The 19,344-nt window shown below is 37.5% G+C and overlaps 5 protein-coding genes and 1 long non-coding RNA gene across 10 annotated transcripts; all 6 read left to right on the top strand.

Moving 5' to 3' along the window:
* Positions 1–810: 810 nt before the first annotated feature.
* Positions 811–3,122, top strand: LOC9330500. The gene is made up of 4 exons (XR_002329224.1): positions 811–1,223; positions 1,539–1,668; positions 1,722–1,911; positions 1,993–3,122. It is a non-coding gene; the product is annotated as an uncharacterized LOC9330500 (long non-coding RNA).
* Positions 3,123–5,754: 2,632 nt separating this feature from the next.
* On the top strand, positions 5,755–8,304 carry LOC9327807 (putative pentatricopeptide repeat-containing protein At1g53330). The gene is made up of 2 exons (XM_002891699.2): positions 5,755–7,474; positions 7,878–8,304. Exon 1 carries the CDS (start codon positions 5,798–5,800, stop codon positions 7,214–7,216), a length of 1,419 nt encoding a protein of 472 aa, XP_002891745.1. The 5' UTR covers positions 5,755–5,797; the 3' UTR covers positions 7,217–7,474; positions 7,878–8,304.
* On the top strand, positions 7,414–10,158 carry LOC9327808. Of its 4 annotated transcripts, none has more exons than XM_021011520.1 (3): positions 7,414–7,474; positions 8,732–9,717; positions 10,067–10,158. In XM_021011520.1, the coding sequence occupies exons 2-3, from the start codon at positions 8,734–8,736 to the stop codon at positions 10,097–10,099; spliced, it is 1,017 nt and encodes a 338-aa protein (XP_020867179.1). In that variant the 5' UTR covers positions 7,414–7,474; positions 8,732–8,733; the 3' UTR covers positions 10,100–10,158. The 4 variants fall into 4 exon arrangements, with proteins under 4 accessions (XP_020867179.1, XP_002891746.2, XP_020867180.1 ...); XM_002891700.2 differs by lacking the exon at positions 7,414–7,474 and adding an exon at positions 8,413–8,508; XM_021011521.1 differs by lacking the exon at positions 7,414–7,474 and adding an exon at positions 8,413–8,508 and having other exon boundaries at positions 10,074–10,156.
* On the top strand, positions 10,089–13,731 carry LOC9327809 (probable disease resistance RPP8-like protein 2). 2 transcript variants are annotated; one of them, XM_021011474.1, is made up of 5 exons: positions 10,095–10,178; positions 10,366–10,439; positions 10,586–11,457; positions 11,596–11,742; positions 11,895–13,703. In XM_021011474.1, the coding sequence occupies exons 1-5, from the start codon at positions 10,143–10,145 to the stop codon at positions 13,592–13,594; spliced, it is 2,829 nt and encodes a 942-aa protein (XP_020867133.1). In that variant the 5' UTR covers positions 10,095–10,142; the 3' UTR covers positions 13,595–13,703. The 2 variants fall into 2 exon arrangements, with proteins under 2 accessions (XP_002891747.1, XP_020867133.1); XM_002891701.2 differs by lacking the exon at positions 10,366–10,439 and having other exon boundaries at positions 10,089–10,178; positions 11,895–13,731.
* Positions 13,732–13,883: 152 nt separating this feature from the next.
* On the top strand, positions 13,884–15,435 carry LOC9327810 (putative F-box protein At1g53360). Its single transcript, XM_021011517.1, is given in 2 exon segments — positions 13,884–14,954; positions 14,956–15,435. Coding segments are annotated over 2 exon segments (1,029 nt in total). The 5' UTR covers positions 13,884–14,250; the 3' UTR covers positions 15,281–15,435.
* A 1,958-nt stretch (positions 15,436–17,393) lies between these two features.
* LOC9327811 (putative F-box protein At1g53360) lies at positions 17,394–18,639 on the top strand. Its single transcript, XM_021011510.1, has one exon. It carries the CDS (start codon positions 17,443–17,445, stop codon positions 18,568–18,570), a length of 1,128 nt encoding a protein of 375 aa, XP_020867169.1. The 5' UTR covers positions 17,394–17,442; the 3' UTR covers positions 18,571–18,639.
* The last annotated feature ends 705 nt before the right edge of the window (positions 18,640–19,344 follow it).

Raw genomic sequence — 19,344 nt, forward strand, 5'->3', positions numbered from 1 at the left:
ATCGAAGACCGAAAAACGCCTAACAACTTTATTGAGCGAATAAGTAGTCAGAATCCCAATAATCTTGTAAATCTTTTCGGTTCTACTTCCATCATAACCCATGCTCTTGTCGTCCCATGTAACACCATCCTCGGCAAACCATTTGGTATGTCTCAACAACGGGTTCGAAATCACGCATCCGCCTCCGCTAAGAAAGTCATATATGAAGAAGTAACCATCGCATGTCCCATAGAGATTATAACTGCGACGGCGTAAGTCAAAGCATAAATCACTCACTTTTATACTTGGATCGTCATTGAGATTGACGCTTATCGAATAGATATGGGATTGTGTCTTTAACATGAATTCTGAGCGACCGCAAGCAAAGTTTCTGTTGACGAATCTCTTAGTGTTGAAAAGAGTTTTCCATTGTTTGCAAACGGATCTGAAGCCATAAAAAAATCTAAACAAAAAACTTTTGGGGTCAAAATCATCTCTCAGCTGGTGGATCACTTCTCATGGTTCTGTGTATAAGACCGTTTCTACCGTTTGATAGGAGCCAATCCATTTAGTGGCAGTGTTTTACTAATCCTACATAGTAATCCTTGCAGTTTTTAGAGCGTTCATGGATCATAGTTAGAGATGCACCAGACAAGCCCTATTGATATTGTTGTGTTATTTTGGGAAAAAAACTTTAGGTAATAAACGGCCAAACAAAAAATAAATGGCGGTTTATTCGGGTTTTTTCCCGTTATATTTGTATTTGAGGTTTTTTAGACCATGCCCAGCGGTGATTTATTGTGGGTATCATAAGCCCAAAAAATATTAATTAATAGACCAAACAACTTTTTTGGGCCTGAGCCGTATCAGTAGACTGATACTTCTGATACTGGGTATCAGTCGACGTGGCACGTGCTGATTGGTGCTGCAAACGCGTTTTTGGCTAAAGGCAGAGAAAAAAAAATTTCTCACCTCTCTCTCCCGAGAAAACCTAGAACTCCTCCTCCTCCGCCGATTTCGAGTTTCCCTCTCCTCCGCCGATTCGTCTTCACGATCTTGCTTTCGGTACCTACTCTTCTCTTCCGGCCGTCTAGGGTTTCTCTCAGAGTGTCATCATAAAAAAAACAGATTCTTGTCTCCGATCCTCGTCGCTCTCCAGTCATCTGAAGATTCTTCGAGCTTCTCTTGACCACACACTTTCAATGGCGAAAGCAGTGACCGCTCCAACTCCGTCTCTCTCCGAGGTTATTCTTCATCTTATACATCATTTCTCATTTTGCTCTCTCGGTTTTCATCCGATCTTCGTTCGATCTACTGAAAAATGAGCTGATTCTCTTTGAAATTGATTGTGAGACTTTCTTTTGTAAGATCTGCTTCAATTCGATTATGATTAATCCTTTTAGAAGGAGCTAAATTAGATTCCTTTATCTCTTCAACACATATTAGGGCTTTAAATTTCTTGATTGATTTGAACAAGTCAACAAAGATTGGATCTTTCCTCAGTTTTTAGATTATTTTCTGATATTTGCGTTGAAAAATTCAAACTTGTTTCTTTATAGGTTACATTAAAGGATTGTGGTACCGGCTCCTGTTTCATCATACAGTTCTGGGTTTCAGGCGCCTTTTCTTCCGCAAAAGAATCAAGGCAAGAAGAAGTTTCCACAGATTGGTCATGTTTATGAGATTCTTGTGAGTTCTTGTGTTTGTTGGTTATGTTTCTTGAATGTTCTTGGTTTTTATAGGTTATAGGTGCTCTTTCTCATACTGGTTTGGAGTCATCGAATTTGATTGTTGGTATTGATGTCACTAAGAGCAATGGTTGCTTCTGTCACAAGGCCAACTTCTTTTGCACCCATTATTGAAAGGACGATGACAATTGTGGAAGAAAGTGGAGGGCAATACCATGTTCTTCTCATAATTGTTGATGGACAGGTAAACTAAGATTTTGGTTTACAGGATCAATATTTTGATCACAGGATCATTATTTTGACCTTTATAAATATTGTTTTGCAGCTGTGGAGTCACTCAAGGATGGTGAGAATTGTCAGATCCTGAAACGATGAGAAGCTGCAAAGGTGAAAGGTAAAACTTATCAGTTTCCAGTTTCTGTGTGTTAAAGCTGCATCCGATCTGAATAGAGATTAGGAACAATGAATTGAAACTTAAATGAATTCAATTGATTTGAATTGATATTTTGAACAATTGAATTGACTAGAAACTGATAAGTTGAATTTAATAGTGATTAGGTAGATATTGTTGAGAGTGAATTTAATGTCATCTGTATAAGAATATTTTCTCTGTGTATAGAGTCTTTTTAATGATCTAGATATTGTTGGTGATGAGGTTGTATTAAATGCAAGTCTGAACTTAAAATTAAAGGGAATTAAAATGATGATGAGACATTAGCTTTTTTAACTGAAGTTATGAGATGGGAAGTGTCTCAGTGAGTTGAATTAGTAAACCAAACACTTAAACTGAACTATAATGACTCGTATTCAATACAAATTTGGTTGATCTTGTCATGAGTGTTTGTCTTTATAATAAGTTTCTGAGAACTTAAACAAACCATTAAACTGAACTAAAACACAAAATGGCTTCCAACTTGAACTTTTCCTCCTCTCAATCCTTTACCAATCTCTTGTTTAGCCAAGAAGAAAACCCAACCCCTCTCAGTCCTTCACAGCCTCCTCCTCTCAGTCCTTCACAACCTCTTTGTTCTGAATCCCAAACACCCACAGCAGTAGCTAGGGAACCTAGAGTGAGATGGAGTGTTCCTGAAGAGAAGGCACTTGCAAGTGCCTGGCTCAACACATCCAAAGACTCTGTTGTAGGGAATGAGCAGAGATCTGCTGCCTTTTGGGATAGGGTTGCAGTATATTATGCTGCATGTCCTGCTGTCTCTAAGCTCACCATCCGAGAGGCCAACACTTGCAAGCAGAAATGGCAAAAAATGAATGAGCTTGTCATGAAGTTTGCAGGCTGTTATGAGTTTGCCTCTCGGACTCCTCGCAGTGGAGAGACTGAAGATGACGTTCTTGTGCTTGCCTACAAGCTGTACCACCAGGATCAAAAAACCAAGTTCAGTCTTGAGCATGTATGGAGAATCCTCAAGACTGATCAGAAATGGTGCAATTGGTGTGAGACAAAACTGCCTGTTAAGAAGAAAGCTAAACTTTCTGAAGTAGAAGAAGATAGTCTTAAAAGGCCAATAGGGGTCAAGGCAGCCAAGGCTTTAGCCAAGTCCAAAGGAAAGGGAAAGATTGAAGGAGCTGACGCTGGTTCTGCTGCTGAACTTCAGCTTTTGTGGGAAGTGAAAGAGAAAGATTTGGCTTTCAAAGAGAGACTCTCCAAGCAGAAGCTACTTGACAGCCTTCTTGGAAGGTCTGATGGATTGAGTGAGATGGAAATTGAACTTAAGAACACTCTTATCAAAGAGTATCTGTCTGGAAGCAATGTGTTTGTTTCTGAGAATGAATATTCTGGTCTTTAGGTATGTGTTGTTAGTTAAGTTGTTTTGTTTACTTAATATGTCGTATGATTTGATTTTCTTTTGCTTAATTATGTGCAGGCCCTCCTCTTGGAAGCTAGTGATGTCGGCAAGGAATGGATTGAGTGGTTCTTTTGCTTTATTGTAGTGTACTGTGACTGTTTTTACTCGGATGTACTTTGTAAGCAGAAGCCACTTGTTTTTTGTTTTGGTATGGCACAATGTATGGTCGCAAGTGGTTGTTTTTCTATGGTCAGAACCTAGTTGTTTTTATTTTGTATTGTATGAATGAATGTATTATTGTCGACAATGTATGGTCGGCAATGTTTTACTTTATATTGTATGATGCACAATGTATGATTTTATATTCTCTTATATATATGTCTTTGTGTTCTCATATTTCTCAATACAACTCTCATAACGATTCTTCCTCTTTCTCATATTCCTCTAAAAACAAGTCTTTCTTCTATTTCTCTAAAAACAAGTCTCTTTTATTTGTTTGCTTTCTCTAAAAATATTTCTTTGTTTTCTTTCTCTATAAACAAGTCTCTTTTATTTGTTTTCCTTCTCTAAAACCAATTCTCTTTCAATTGTTTTCCTTTTCAAAACACAAATCTCTTTTTAGTTTTTTTGTACGTTTTGCTTCTTAAAAAGTAATGGCATCACATTCTCATGATCATGACTCTTTTGATGATATTATAGAGGAAAGGATTGAAAATTGTTTTGAAGATGGTTTAGATAATTACAGTAGACGTATAGCGGGAAAAAAAAAGAAAAAAAGGGCTGCTAATATAGAGAGAGATCGGGAAGAAGGAAATATTCGATTATGGAACGATTACTTTTCGGATGACCCCGTTTACCATGATCGCATGTTCCGACGGCGATTTCGAATGACCAAGCCGTTGTTCGTTCGTATTGTTCAAAGTCTTTCTCAATTTCCATATTTCCAACAAAGGGACGATGCTACTGGGAAGCAAGGACTATCTGCCCTACAGAAATGTACTGCCGCAATTAGGCGTCTGGCATATGGTCTTGCAAACGATGCGATGGACGAATACCTCCGCATGGGCGCAACCACTGTGAGCCAAGCACTAGAGAATTTTGTAGATGGCATAATAAATTTATTCCAAGACGAATATTTGAGGCGGCCTACACGTGAGGATCTAGAACGGTTACTTCATTCTGGAAAGGAACGCGGATTTCCGGGAATGGTAGGAAGCATTGACTGTATGCATTGGGAGTGGAAGAATTGTCCTACGGCTTGGAAAGGACAATATTCACGCGGACATGGAAAACCCACTATTGTTTTAGAGGCCGTGGCATCACAAGATTTATGGATTTGGCATGCTTTTTTTGGGGCTCCAGGTACGTGTAATGATATAAATGTTCTTGACCGCTCACCGGTGTTTGATGATATATTAGAAGGTCGAGCTCCACAACTCAGGTACGAAGTCAATGGACATCAATACAAAATGGGTTATTACCTCACAGATGGTATATATCCGAAGTGGGCAACATTCATCCAATCAATTACCCGCCCACAAGGACCGAAAGCATCATTATTTGCTAGTTGTCAAGAAGCAGTGAGAAAAGATGTCGAGCGTGCTTTTGGAGTCTTGCAGGCTCGGTTTGCTATTATTCGAAACCCAGGTCTGTTTTGGGATAAAGAGCGAATGGGCAAGATAATGAGAGCATGTATCATATTGCACAATATGATTGTAGAAGATGAACGAGACGAAGATACTCAGTTCGATTTATCTGATTTCGTAGAAGGCGAAGGAAGCGGGACTTCTCAAGTAGACAACTCTTTTTCTACAGAGACAGCTACAAATGTGAACAATTTGATGGCCAATCGAGCTCAAATACGTCATGAACAAACACATCGACAATTGAAAGAAGATTTGATTGAACATATTTGGCAAAAATGGGGCCAAGGTAATTGACTACAAGCGACTAAATTATTTTTATCATCATGTTTTTTTTCACTTTTTTTGAATTTTATGTTTTATTTTGCTTTATATTCTACGTTTTTTTTTTTATTGTAATATTACATTTTGTAATCCTATGTTTTAATATATTAATTTTTGATTTTGCAATTTTTTTTTTTATGATACTTAAACCGGTCTCACCTATGCAAACATATTTAGTAGGAGTATCATAAAAAATCTCAAACAATAAACAAACATTATAAATAATACTAAAAAATTCCTAATGATACTAAATGGGTATCACCCATGTACATGCTCTTAGGCTTAAATAAGGTACTTTATTTGCACAAAAAAAAATAATAAGGTACTTTATAGACTTTAGACCCATTTCGCCGTGAAACCAATGTCCGCCGTGAAATCTGTCTCTTCCTTCAGGCTCGCTTCTCTCCTCCGACGTGAGAATGATCCTTCCGCCGCAATTAAGCTTTTCCGGAACCCTGATCCAGAATCAACGAACCCGAAACGACCCTTTAGATACTCGCTTCTTTGCTACGATATCATCATCACGAAACTTGGTGGCTCCAAGATGTTTGACGAGCTAGATCAGGTACTTCTCCAGCTCAAGACCGATACTCGGATCGTTCCTACAGAGATTCTGTTCTGCAATGTAATCAATTTCTTCGGCCGTGGAAGATTACCTAGTCGTGCACTCCACATGTTCGACGAAATGCCTCAATACCGTTGCCAACGCACTGTGAAATCCCTGAACTCTCTCTTGAACACACTTCTTAAGTGCGGTGAGTTTGAGAAAATGAAGGAACGTCTTTCGAGTATTGATGAGTTTGGTAAGCCTGACGCTTGTACTTACAATATACTGATCCATGGATGTTCTCAGAGAGGGTGTTTCGATGATGCTTTGAAGCTATTCGATGAAATGGTCAAGAAAAAAGTGAAGCCCACTGGAGTTACCTTTGGGACGTTGATTCACGGGTTGTGCAAGAATTTGAGGGTGAAAGAAGCATTGAAGATGAAGCAAGATATGTTGAAAGTGTATGGAGTACGTCCCACGGTTCACATTTATGCGTCATTGGTCAAAGCGCTTTGTCAAATTGGTGAATTGAGTTTTGCGTTTAAGCTTAAGGATGAGGCGTACGAAGGAAAGATTAAAGTAGACTCAGCTATATACTCTACATTGATTAGCTCGCTTATAAAAGCTGGAAGATCAAACGAGGTATCGAGGATCTTGGAAGAAATGAGTGAAAAAGGATGCAAACCCGACACAGTGACTTACAATGTACTGATTAACGGGTTCTGTGTTGAGAATGATTCGGAATCAGCTTATCGAGTCTTGGATGAAATGGTTGAAAAGGGCTTGAAACCAGATGTTATAAGCTACAACATGATACTTGGTGTCTTGTTTAGAATCCAAAAATGGGAAGAAGCAACTTACTTGTTTGAAGATATGCCCAGAAGAGGTTGCAGCCCTGATACCTTATCTTATAGAATAGTTTTCGATGGGCTTTGCGAAGGTTTACAATTTGAAGAAGCTGCGGCTATCTTGGACGAAATGCTTTTCAAAGGTTATAAGCCTCGCAGGGACAGGCTAGAGAGATTTCTGCAAAAGCTATGTGAAAGTGGAAAGTTGGAGATTCTAAGTAAAGTTATCAGTAGTATGCATAGAGGGAATGCTGATGATGCAAAGGTATGGTCGGTTATGATACCTACAACAATGTGCAAAGAACCCGTGATATCGGCGTCTCTTGATTTGTTGTTGAACACAGAAAAGGAAGATGGTCCTTTATCAGCAATGCTGCCGTGCTAGGTCACCTGTCGTGCAAGTTAATGTTGCTGTGAACCTTGTTCTGGTTCTGGTAATACAGGGCAAGGAACAAAATAGAAGAGAGATTTGCAAAGCTCTCTGGTAATACAGGTGAATAGTTACCACATGGGCTCTCTTCAGTTTAGATAATGGAAGAATGTGCTTAGTGCTCCTATTCAAAGCTCTTACCTCTTGTCCATAGCTTGTAACGTGGTGGTACAGAGGAATGATCTCATCGCTGAACCAAGCTCTGTTATTGAGGTATGAGTTTCCTTCTTGGAGTTGATTTAAAAGATAACTTCTTAATATCATGATTGTTTGATATTTACTTAACTTTGGATTAACTAAAGTACGCTTCTAATTCTAATCCTAATAGAAGATAGATAATGACTAAATATATAAGGTCGCATTTTTTTTTTTTTTTTTTTTGAATAACCGCGGGTCTCCCAAAGGCTTCCTAGGCCCAAGGACTAATCCCACGAGGCTGGCAATTCCCCTATGTAAACCTGCCAGTGGCCGTGCCTCGAACCCTGGTGGCGGAAGTCACAGCTGTGACCCCTTTACCACTAGGCCACAAGGCCCGGTTTATAAGGTCGCATTGGTTAAGGAAGAAAATGTGATTTTGGAAATTTATACTATTTTGGTTTCTTATGGATACATACAGTGATTGTTGTGTTTATGCGTTGGCTTTGGTAGTGGAGAGCTGCTGTTGTGGTGGCTTTGATCATGTATACAGTGACGGTGGTGTCGGCAAGGGTTAAAGGTGGTGATGGCGGCATCAGTGGTACAACGACTTCAATTCGTTTGACGAAAATGTTTCCGTCTTCCTTACTTTGTTTTGGCTAAAAACTTGACCAGAGAGAAATCCATTGATTGAAACTGATCCATACGTCTTCAATCAGAACCTCCACCAGAGGAATTCATAATCGATATGGTCAACCTGCAAAACTCAATTCATAATTTGGTTTATTTACGTACATATAAATGACTTCATAGTCTATGTTATTTCTCGCTGTATTTGGGGTTTGTTAGAGATAGAAAATTTCCAAACGTTACTAAAAGTTTGTACAAAAAAATATAGCCGTTTGATATTTGCGACCATAAGTTTAAAATCAAAACATGAATGTAACTAAGGGTATTTCCGTCATTTACACTTCCGAGAACCCTAGATTTGATTCCAGGTTGTTTTTTTTTTTTTCGGTTCACAATTGTTCTTTCGTTAGTTTCAAAAAGTCTTTAGCTTTTTTTTCTTCTTCGGCTAATCCAAAATTCATCAATTCCGATTCACACTCTCTGTAAGTTTAGTTCTTTTTTTTGCCAACTGTTTGATTTATGAATTGCTTCTGCAAATAATTGGCAATAAGAAATGTTATCACTTTATCTTCCCAATTTGTTCTTGTGAAGTTACTACATTAATAAACTTCAGTTTCTTGTTTTACCTCATCTCGGAATCAGCTCTTTGACATAAGTGTAGAGCTCTCTGTATAAAAAGTTTTGATCTTTTTTTTTGGTTTTCAGGAATGTATCTTGGAGTGAAGAAGATGGTGCAGAAGAAGTTGGCTGTTCTTTACCATTATCCTTGCCATGACGGTGTTTTCGCCGCTTTAGCTGCTCATCTCTACTTCTCAGCAAAGTCAATCCCTTCATTGTTCTTCCCCAACACAGTCTATTCTCCAATCACAATCAACCAACTTCCACTTCAAGAAATCAGTCATCTTTATCTTCTTGATTTCACTGGACCTCCTGGTTTTGTTTACCAAGTCTCTCCTAAAGTCGACAATGTGGTGATCCTCGATCATCATAAAACCGCTATTGAGAGTCTAGGTGATGTCTCTTTGACTTGCAAGAACGTTACTAGTCTTTTGGATATAGAGAGAAGTGGTGCGACTATTGCGTTTGATTATTTTACTCAGAAGTTGGTTGAAGAATGTAGAGGAAGTTGCAAGGAGATGGATGATTTTAAGAGAATGAGACGTGTTTTCGAGTATATTGAAGATGCGGATATATGGAAGTGGGAGTTACCAGAGAGTAAAGCATTTAACAGTGGAATCTTGGACTTGAAGATTGAATACGACTTTAATCAGAATCAATCATTGTTTGATCAGCTACTCTCTTTGGATCATGAAAGTGTGATCAACAGAGGAAAACAGAGTTTGTCTAAGAAACATAAACGGATTCACGAGGCGTTGGAACAGTCTTATGAGATTGTTCTTGGAGGTGACGAAGAGTTTGGACGGTGTTTAGCTGTAAATGCAGATGAGATTGCAGAGCTTAGAAGCGAATTAGGTAATCAATTGGCTGCAAAGAGCAAGAATCTGAATTTACGAGGTGTTGGAGCTGTTGTTTACAGAGTTCCTGAGCTTGGGGATGAAAACAAACTGAAAATAAGTTTGAGGAGTGTTGCAGAAGAAGATACAACACCGGTTTCTCAGAGATTCGGAGGTGGTGGTCATAAAAACGCAAGCTCCTTCTTGTTAAACTCCATGGAGTTCGAACAATGGAAGGTGAATAGAAACTCTTCTAATACATTAAACTAGTGATGTTGTATGAAACAGCTATTTAGCTCTCTGTATGGAATGGTTATTTGAACCCGTTTGGTTTACGGCATTGCCAATTTTCGGTAGTTTAAAACCGGGGTTTGGTTTGTTTTTCTACTTTTCGGTTCATCCGGATTCAGGTTACAATTTTTGGATTTCTAAGAAGTATAAGTAATTGTAAACAAGTTAACATTTTTTTGGTTTGGATTGCAACTGCCATATAACTAGTTGATACAGAGCAGTAGGAAGTATAATTAACTGATACAGAACATGCCAATGAAACCAATTGAAGTTGTGATGAAGCCATTGCGTGCAGCCTGCAGGACTAATGGGAACATCACCAAGTTGAAAGTTCCACAAGACAGTACAAGTCAGATTGGCAAATTAGCTCCATGGATTTCATACTGAACATGTGTTCTTCATTCAGGGTAAATTTCTTACACATTAAACTTTGACTATGAAAACTCAATTATTTAGATCAGCAAATTGATACTTTGCATGTATTAATTCAAGAAAGTAATGGGGACCTCAAAGGAACTTTAGTGTCATGATGCTGAGTTTCAAGAATAAGTTTTAATAAAATATCTCTTAGCTGATGAGAATGAAGAATCACAGGTGGCAAAATCGATCATTAGTCATAACATATTACTGTGGAGAACCCTCAGCCAATGGATTGGTAGTTGGATAAGGTTGACTTTGACTTTGAAAAAATTGATCTCTCTTCTTCCAAAGAAGGCCGCAACCAGTGGTCAATCTTGTTATTGTATTAGTTTCATATATATATATTTTCTTTCTACTTGTTTTGCTTTGATCCGTCTTTTGTACTTTGTTGTAGTATGGCTGTGGCAGTTGTGTCGTTTGGAGTTGAGAAGCTTTGGGAGCTTCTCAGTCGAGAATCTGCGCGATTGAATGGAATAGATGAGCAAGTTGATGGACTAAAGCGTCAGCTGGGAAGGTTACAGTCGTTATTAAAAGATGCAGATGCTAAGAAAAATGAAACAGAAAGGGTGAGAAACTTCTTGGAAGATGTCAAGGACATTGTTTATGATGCTGATGATATAATAGAATCGTTTCTTCTGAACGAACTTAGAGGAAAAGAAAAAGGTATCAAGAAGCAGGTGAGAAGACTTGCTTGCTTTTTAGTAGATCGCCGGAAATTTGCTTATGATATCGAAGGTATAACTAAGAGGATCTCTGAGGTGATTGTGGAAATGCAGAGTTTAGGGATACAACATATTAACGATGGTGGTGGACGTTCACTCTCTCTTCAAGAAAGACAAAGGGAGATCCGACAAACATTTTCTAAAAACTCTGAAAGTGATCTTGTGGGGTTGGATCAGAGTGTTGAAGAATTGGTTGATCATTTGGTGGAGAATGATAACATTCAAATGGTTTCTGTATCTGGTATGGGCGGTATTGGTAAAACCACACTCGCTAGACAAGTTTTTCATCATGACATTGTCCGACGCCATTTTGATGGATTCTCATGGGTTTGTGTTTCGCAACAGTTTACGCGAAAAGATGTTTGGCAGAGGATCTTGCAAGATCTTAGACCATATGATGAGGATATTGTACAGATGGACGAATATACACTCCAAGGTGAACTCTTTGAATTGTTGGAAACTGGTAGATTTCTGCTTGTCCTCGATGATGTATGGAAAGAAGAAGACTGGGACCGAATAAAAGCGGTGTTTCCACATAAAAGAGGTGAGCTCTAATTGTACATACATAAAGCACTTAACTTATACGTGATTATAAAAAGAGAGAGATGAAAGCAAGTTCGACACACATTAGTGATAGATGCCTTATATTCACTATCATGAAAAAACGAGATGTTTTTTGCAGGTTGGAAAATGTTAATTACTTCCCGCAACGAAGGTCTTGGTTTACATGCGGATCCAACATGTTTTGCCTTTAGACCAAGAAGCCTTACTCCCGAAGAAAGTTGGAAGCTATTTGAGAGGATAGTAAGCTCTAGGAGAGACGAAACTGGTACGCTCTCATACATAAACTAAGAGCAAGAATCTTATATTTTCTGTTATGAATCCTTAAGGCCAAGAAGTTTAATTTCTCTTTCGCTTTTAGATGTTTATATTTATTCAATGCTCAAATCTTAAAATATATTATCTTGTGATGGTTTGCAGAATTCAGGGTTGATGAAGCCATGGGAAAAGAAATGGTCACATATTGTGGAGGACTACCGTTAGCCGTTAAAGTGTTGGGAGGGTTGTTAGCTAAGAAACATACAGTTCTCGAGTGGAAAAGAGTATATAGCAATATTGGAACTCAGATCGTAGGAAAATCTGGGGTAAATGACGACAATCCCAATTCGGTTTACCGAGTATTGTCTCTAAGTTATGAAGATCTGCCTATGCAGTTAAAGCATTGCTTCCTTTACATGGCCCATTTTCCTGAAGATTATAAGATAGAAGTAAAGACATTGTTCAATTACTGGGTTGCGGAAGGAATAATAACGTCATTTGATGATGGATCAACCATTCAAGATAGTGGAGAAAACTACCTAGATGAGCTAGTGAGGAGAAATATGGTTATTGTTGAAGAAAGCTATTTGACTTCCAGAATAGAGTATTGTCAAATGCATGACATGATGAGAGAAGTATGTTTATCTAAAGCCAAAGAAGAGAACTTTCTTCGAATTGTCAAAGTCCCTACAGCTACCTTGAATACCATCAATGCTCAATCTCCTTGTACATCTCGCAGATTTGCTCTACATAGTGGTAATGCACTTCATATGCTGGGACATAAAGACAATAAAAAAGCCAGATCTGTTTTGATTTTTGGAGTTGAGGAAAATTTTTGGAAGCCTCAAGATTTCCGATGTTTGCCATTGCTTAGAGTGTTAGATCTTTCTTACGTACAGTTTGAAGAAGGGAAGTTACCATCCAGCATTGGAGATCTCATTCACTTGAGATTCTTGAGCTTATACGAGGCTGGGGTATCTCATATACCTTCTTCTCTTCGAAATCTAAAGCTTCTGCTCTGTTTGAACTTAGGTGTTGCTGATCGGTTACTAGTTCATGTGCCAAATGTTTTGAAAGAGATGAAAGAACTGAGATACCTTCGCTTACCTCGTTCAATGTCTGCTAAAACCAAGTTGGAATTACGCGATCTAGTGAACTTGGAGTCGTTGACGAATTTCTCAACGAAACACGGCAGTGTGACGGACCTCCTCCGTATGACTAAGCTCATGGTTCTCAATGTGATTTTCAGTGGCGGATGTAGTTTTGAAAGTCTATTGTCATCTCTTGGTGAATTGAGAAATCTGGAGACGCTTAGTTTTTATGATTTCCAAAAAGTTAGTGTGGCTGATCATGGCGGAGGACTCGTTCTTGACTTTATTCATCTAAAGGATTTAACCTTGTCAATGCATATGCCAAGGTTTCCAGATCAATACCGATTCCCTCCCCATCTTGCGCACATATGGCTAATCGGATGCCGCATGGAGGAAGATCCGATGCCGATTCTAGAAAAGTTGCTTCATTTGAAATCGGTTTATCTTTCATCTGGTGCATTCTTGGGAAGTAGAATGGTGTGCTCGAAAGGCGGATTTCCTCAACTACTTGCTCTAAAAATGTCGTATAAAAAAGAGTTGGTAGAGTGGAGAGTAGAAGAAGGGTCGATGCCATGTCTTCGTACTTTGACGGTAGATAATTGCAAAAAGCTGAAGCAACTTCCGGATGGGCTCGAATACGTAGCTTCCTTAAAAGAACTGAAGATAGAAAGAATGAAGAGAGAGTGGACTGAGAGACTGGTACTAGGTGGGGAAGATTACTACAAAGTTCAACACATTCCCAGTGTACAATTTATCAACTGTGACCACTAAATGAGCACTAATTGCAGGTGAAACTTGTTTCTGTTTATGTCCAATAAAAACTGACGTTTTGTTCTTCTTAGTTCTTACCTTGATTTGGTTTTGTAAAAGATTTACATATATATGACATGTCAATTTAGACAAAAGAAGAATGTTTCGGCTAAAGGATAATTGCTTAATTGTTGTAATCTTTGTGATAGTTACATCGTACGTACTAACTATTAATTTAGATCTAAATTTGATTTCTATACTCTGTTACTCTGTTACATGAACCGAAGAATTGAAATTTCTGAACCGAATGAGCAAATGAATTGAAATTAATTTTGGTTTTGGTTTAAATATGAACCGAATCTGTTTTAGTATTGGTAGAGATAATTAGGGCCAGCCCAAGACTCGCTGAATTAGTAATGTACAATCATCAATATTCAATACCAACGAAACACGCAAATAGAAAAAAATGGGTGATTAAGTAATTGGGCCTAAGAGCCCATTTAGGATCGCAGAGTCAGAATTGCCATGAAAGTTGATTTTGCTCTGGAAGTGATTCTAGGGTTTGAAACATATCTGCCATGAAAAATCGGGAGCAGCAGATCTCAGAAGATCTCTATTGATGAGAAAATCTTCGAACTCGTTAAGAGAATAGTCAGACCCAATCCCAGTTTATCGAAATGTTCTCTAGAGTCCCGGGAAAGTCTATAGCTAGGTTTCGTTGCGTATCGGAATCCATACTTGGTCATCTTGATGTCACGGAGCAGTTCCTAACTAAGTCTGTGTCTCATCCACGGCTCTTGTTTTCCTTGGAATATACTGAAAAGTTCTTGGTTTTCTCTTCACCTCAACCTCAAAAACCAGATGAGAACTCTTCTCTTGTAGCCACCCCTTATAAGTGTTTTCCCAAATATTTTCCAACCAGAGTATCTACCGCCCTAGGTGGATTGGTATTCCTTCAGAATTTGGGAAGAAAAAAACCGCGGGTGATATGCAACCCCGTCACGGGAGAGTCTATAACCTTACCCAAAGTGAAAACGACTGGTGTTGGAGATAACTATTTTGGCTTTGATCCCATCAGCAAACAGTTTAAGGTGTTGTGTATGACTTGGTCACGTTATGGAACACCCAATACTCATCGGATTTTGACATTGGAGACTGGAAAACGTTTATGGAGGACGATCCAAGACCCAGTATCTCCCCATTATTCTTGGTATGATGGAATATGCATAAATGGCGTTTTGTATTACGTAGCTTTTTTTAAAGAATCTCGACGATCTTATAAGATAGTTTGCTTCGACTTTAAGATTGAGAAATTCAGCTTTATTAAATTAGATAAAGACATGGTACGTGGTGAGAAGTTGACTTTGTTCAACTACAAAGGTTGCATATCAGTATGCAAATTGGCTTAGAAAAGAAGAACTTGTGTTGTGGGTTCTAGAAGATGCTGGAAAACGTATATGGTCCAAAAGTATATGCATACTCCCACCTATAGTCCACAACTGCCTGATTGTTGGAATGACGGGTACGGGAGATATTGTGTTTTCGCCGTTCGCGGGCGATCTATCAATCCCTTTCTACATTTTCTTCTACAATATCGAGAGCAAGACTTGTACAAGAGTCCATATTAAGGGATTTGAAGAGTTTAAGCATCAATTTACTTTCGTTCACATATTTCTAGACTTTGTAGAGGATATGAAGTTTATGTAAGTGATGAGGTTCAAGGTTTTATAACTTGAGACTATATTTTGGATTTTCAAACTCTTAAAAATATGTATTTCTTAATATTTTTTGGATTTTATCTTAATTCAAAACATAGCTAATTTAATTCTATTATAATGTTGCATACTTTATACATTGTTAAAATCCCCCTCCTCCCCACAATAACGTTTTTTCGAAGCACCAAATAGCTTGGTTAGCGTTCTCTGGATCAAAAGTCATGATCACCTGCATATGATGACCGAGTATATGAACTAGACATGTATGTAGATTTCAAAAAACGTAAGTTGTGGGTCTAGAAGATACAAAATTAACACACTTCTAAAATTTGCCTAAAAATGTCTTGATGCAACACTCCTTACCACATATTTTCCAACTCCCAACTCATCATCAATATATTCTCGTGATCACCATTGAAGTATAGAGCTAATTAAGTGTCGTTGTGTATTGAAGCTCTATACGCCATCCATTTTTCGCTGCAAGAGTTATTCCCCATTAAGTATTCTTTTGTTTTAGGTTTTGAAATCATTCATATATGAATAATCCATTTCCAACAATTTGTTCCTATCAGATTTCATTAACATAAGTACTTCATCTATTCTAAAAGATTTGCTTCAAGACATTTCTAGTGTTCAATTTAGCAAATGTGACCACTAATGAGCAATGTTGTGATTCTTACTTTCTCTCTATCACTCACACTCATTTACAATTTCATTGTCTTAGAGAGGAAGAACAAAAACCATTATATTTTTAATCTTCTACATTGATAATATTCTTGGATAATCGTACACAACACATACATCTAGTGGTTTTTCTCCACTTGCTACAGTACACACACTTAGACTCTAGACCACATCATTATCCTAAGACAGTAAGACTTACATCAGCCACTCTACTATGTTGGAACTCCCAACTCTTTAATTCACTCTTACACAATCTATCTTAGACTAACAACACCACACTCATTAACTAAAATATACTTGGGCCTAACTTCAGCCCATTACAACAAAACCACAAAGCCCAACACCTTTCTTATGTTGACTTTGCATCTTTCTCTTTGTGTCGTTGACTTTTTGTCACGACATATTCTTTTGTTTTTTTTTTTTTGGTAAAAGGTTAAACACAACATCTTCTTCATCTTTTTGCTCGCTCTTCTTCGCTTAGCTTCTTCTCTTCTCCTCCTTCATCTCATGAAGCTTTTTTTCTCTTTTGCAGGTTCAATCAAGGATACAATTCCAACAAGCACTAGTAGCAGGTGAAACTTGTTTCTATTTTGTCCAATTTGTTCATTTTTTTTGGTTTTGCATCCTATTTTAACAGTAAAACACTAATGTTTGTTCTTACCTTGATTCTGGTTTTAATTTGTAAAAGATTTATATGACATGTCAGTTTGGACAAAAGAAGAGTGTTTCAGCAAAAGAAGATTTGCTTAATTGTCATATGTTTTTTATAATTATATCGTACTAACTATTACTTTATCTAAAATTAATTTCTATGAAAATGTCCCTGACTTTAATACTCTGGTACATGAACCGAAGAATTGAGATTTCTGGACCGAATGAACAAATCAATCAAACCCTTAAATCTTTTGGTTTAAATATATAAACCGAATATATTTTGGTATCCTTATTTAATAAATCACAAGTCATTTCTCTAATAACTGCACATTTATCCTTCAACCACGTGTCTTAAATCTTAAATTATGTACTTTCACTTTTTTCTTTTTTTACACTAATTTACGATTAAAATCAAAATTGACTTTTCCCCATCACCTCTCCCCCCGCCCCCCACCACCACCCACGATCTCTTGCTTCCCCTACAAAAAAAAAACAAACTTCCTCATCTTCATTTTTTTTTAATTCTGTTTTCATGCAACTTTTCTCGAAATAAAAAAAATTTAAAAATTTCAAAGATTTTGTTTCCTTCTAATTTACCCAATAACTAGGTTTCTCATCCCGACTATGAAATTAGTTTTCTTTTACCTTGCAATATCTTTGAGAAACTAATGTTATTTTCGCCCGTGCAGAGCACGAGCACGGGTCAAACACTAGTTGCTGATAAGATAACATCAATCTTTACTAAAGAGTGCTTAATTAGTGCCCATTTTGGATCCTTTTACTAAAGAGTGATTCTAGGGTTTTGAAACATCCACCATGAAAAACGTGGAGCAGCATTTCTCAGAGGATCTATTGATCACACAATCTTCCAACGCGGTAAGAAATTACTCATACCTAATCCCATTTGAGATTCTTATCGATATATTCTCGAGAGTTCCCGCAAGGTCTATAGCTAGGTTTCGTTGCGTATCGAAATTATGGGAATCCATACTAGGTAGTCCTGATTTCACAGAGCTGTTCCTGACTAAGTCTGTAGCTCGTCCACGGCTCTTGTTTGCTTTGGAAGTTGATAAAGAGTTATTCGTCTTTTCTTCACCTCAACCTCAAAATCCAGATGAGAACTCTTCTCTTGTAGCCACCCCTTATAAGTATTTTCCCAAAGATTTTCCAATCAATATATGTCCCCCGCTCAATGGATTGGTATTTCTTCAGGATTTGAAACGAAAACTGCAGGTGGTTTATAACCCCGTTACGGGAGAGTCCATAACCTTACCCGAAGTGACAGCAACTACAAGTTTTAAAAGAAGCTATTTTAGTTTTGATCCGATCAGCAAAAAGTGGAAAGTCTTGTATATGGAATGGTCACGTGATGGAACACCCAAATCTACTTACGTTTTGACATTGAAGACTGGAAAATGTTTATGGAGGAAGATCCAAGACCCAGTATTTCCCCATACTCCTAGATGTGATGAAATATGCATAAATGGAGTTTTGTATTACGGAGCTTCCGCTAAAGGATATTATAGCTATAAGATAGTTTGCTTTGACTTTAGGTTTGAGAAATTCGGCCGTATTAAGATAAATGGAGATCATACGTGGACTTTGTTTAACTGCAAAGGTAAATTAGGTGCACATCAGTATAACCTTTGGGGTTACGAAAAACTTACGTTGTGGGTTTTAGAAGATGCTGGAAAACATCAATGGTCTAAGAGTATATGCATACTGCCATCCATAGTCTACAAGAAGAACATGATTGTCGGAATGACTAGTAGCGGAGAGCTTGTGTTTACGCCATACGCATGCTATCTATCAAACATTTTCTTCTACAATATCGAGAGGAAGACTTATACAAGAGTCAATATTAAGGGATTTGAAGAGTTTAACCATCAATTTACTTTGGTTCACACCTTTCTAGACTTTGTAGAGAATATTAAGTTTATCTAAGTGTGTTGAAGGCTTTATGATAACTGTAGCTAGACTTTTTTTTTTTTTTTCAACTCTGATGCTATTATATATTTGTCAGCTTTATCAACATAGATGGCATGTTCGATGTGTATAATAATTGGACTTTGTTCAACTGCAAAGGTAAATTAGGTTTACATTACTATGCAGCTTGGTATAGACAAGAAGAAGAACTTGTGTTGTATGTTCTAGAAGATGCTGGAAAACATAAATGGTCCAAAAGTATATGCATACTCCCACCTATAGTCCACAACAACAATATTGTTGGAATGACTTGTACGGAGAGATTGTGTTTTCGCCGTACCCATGCTATCTACCAAGCACTTTCTGCATTTTCTTCTACAACATGGAGAGGAAGACTTGTACAAGAGTCAATATTAAGGGATTTGAAGAGTTTAAGCATCACTTTACTTTCCCTTACACCTTTCTAGACTTTGTAGAGAATATGAAGTTTATGTAATTAAGTGTGTCCAAGTCTTCATGATAACTTTAGCTAGACTTTGTTTTATTTATTTATTTCAACTCTGATGCTATTATATATTTCTCTTAAGATTGGTTGGATTTTATCTTAAAAACAGCTAATTTAATCACATTTAAGATGTTGCATTTGCAAGGAATTCTTATTTCTATGGGCTGTCTCTTTTAAGATTTCAACTCTTGTTTTAAAGCTTTATGTTTTGTGTATAGTACTTACCTATTTCAATTGATCAGTGTCTGTATTATAACTATAATCCTATTATTTTCGTTATATATGAC

This window comes from Arabidopsis lyrata, assembly GCF_000004255.2.
Source record: "Arabidopsis lyrata subsp. lyrata unplaced genomic scaffold ARALYscaffold_1, whole genome shotgun sequence".
In the NCBI taxonomy this organism is placed as follows: Eukaryota; Viridiplantae; Streptophyta; class Magnoliopsida; order Brassicales; family Brassicaceae; genus Arabidopsis; species Arabidopsis lyrata.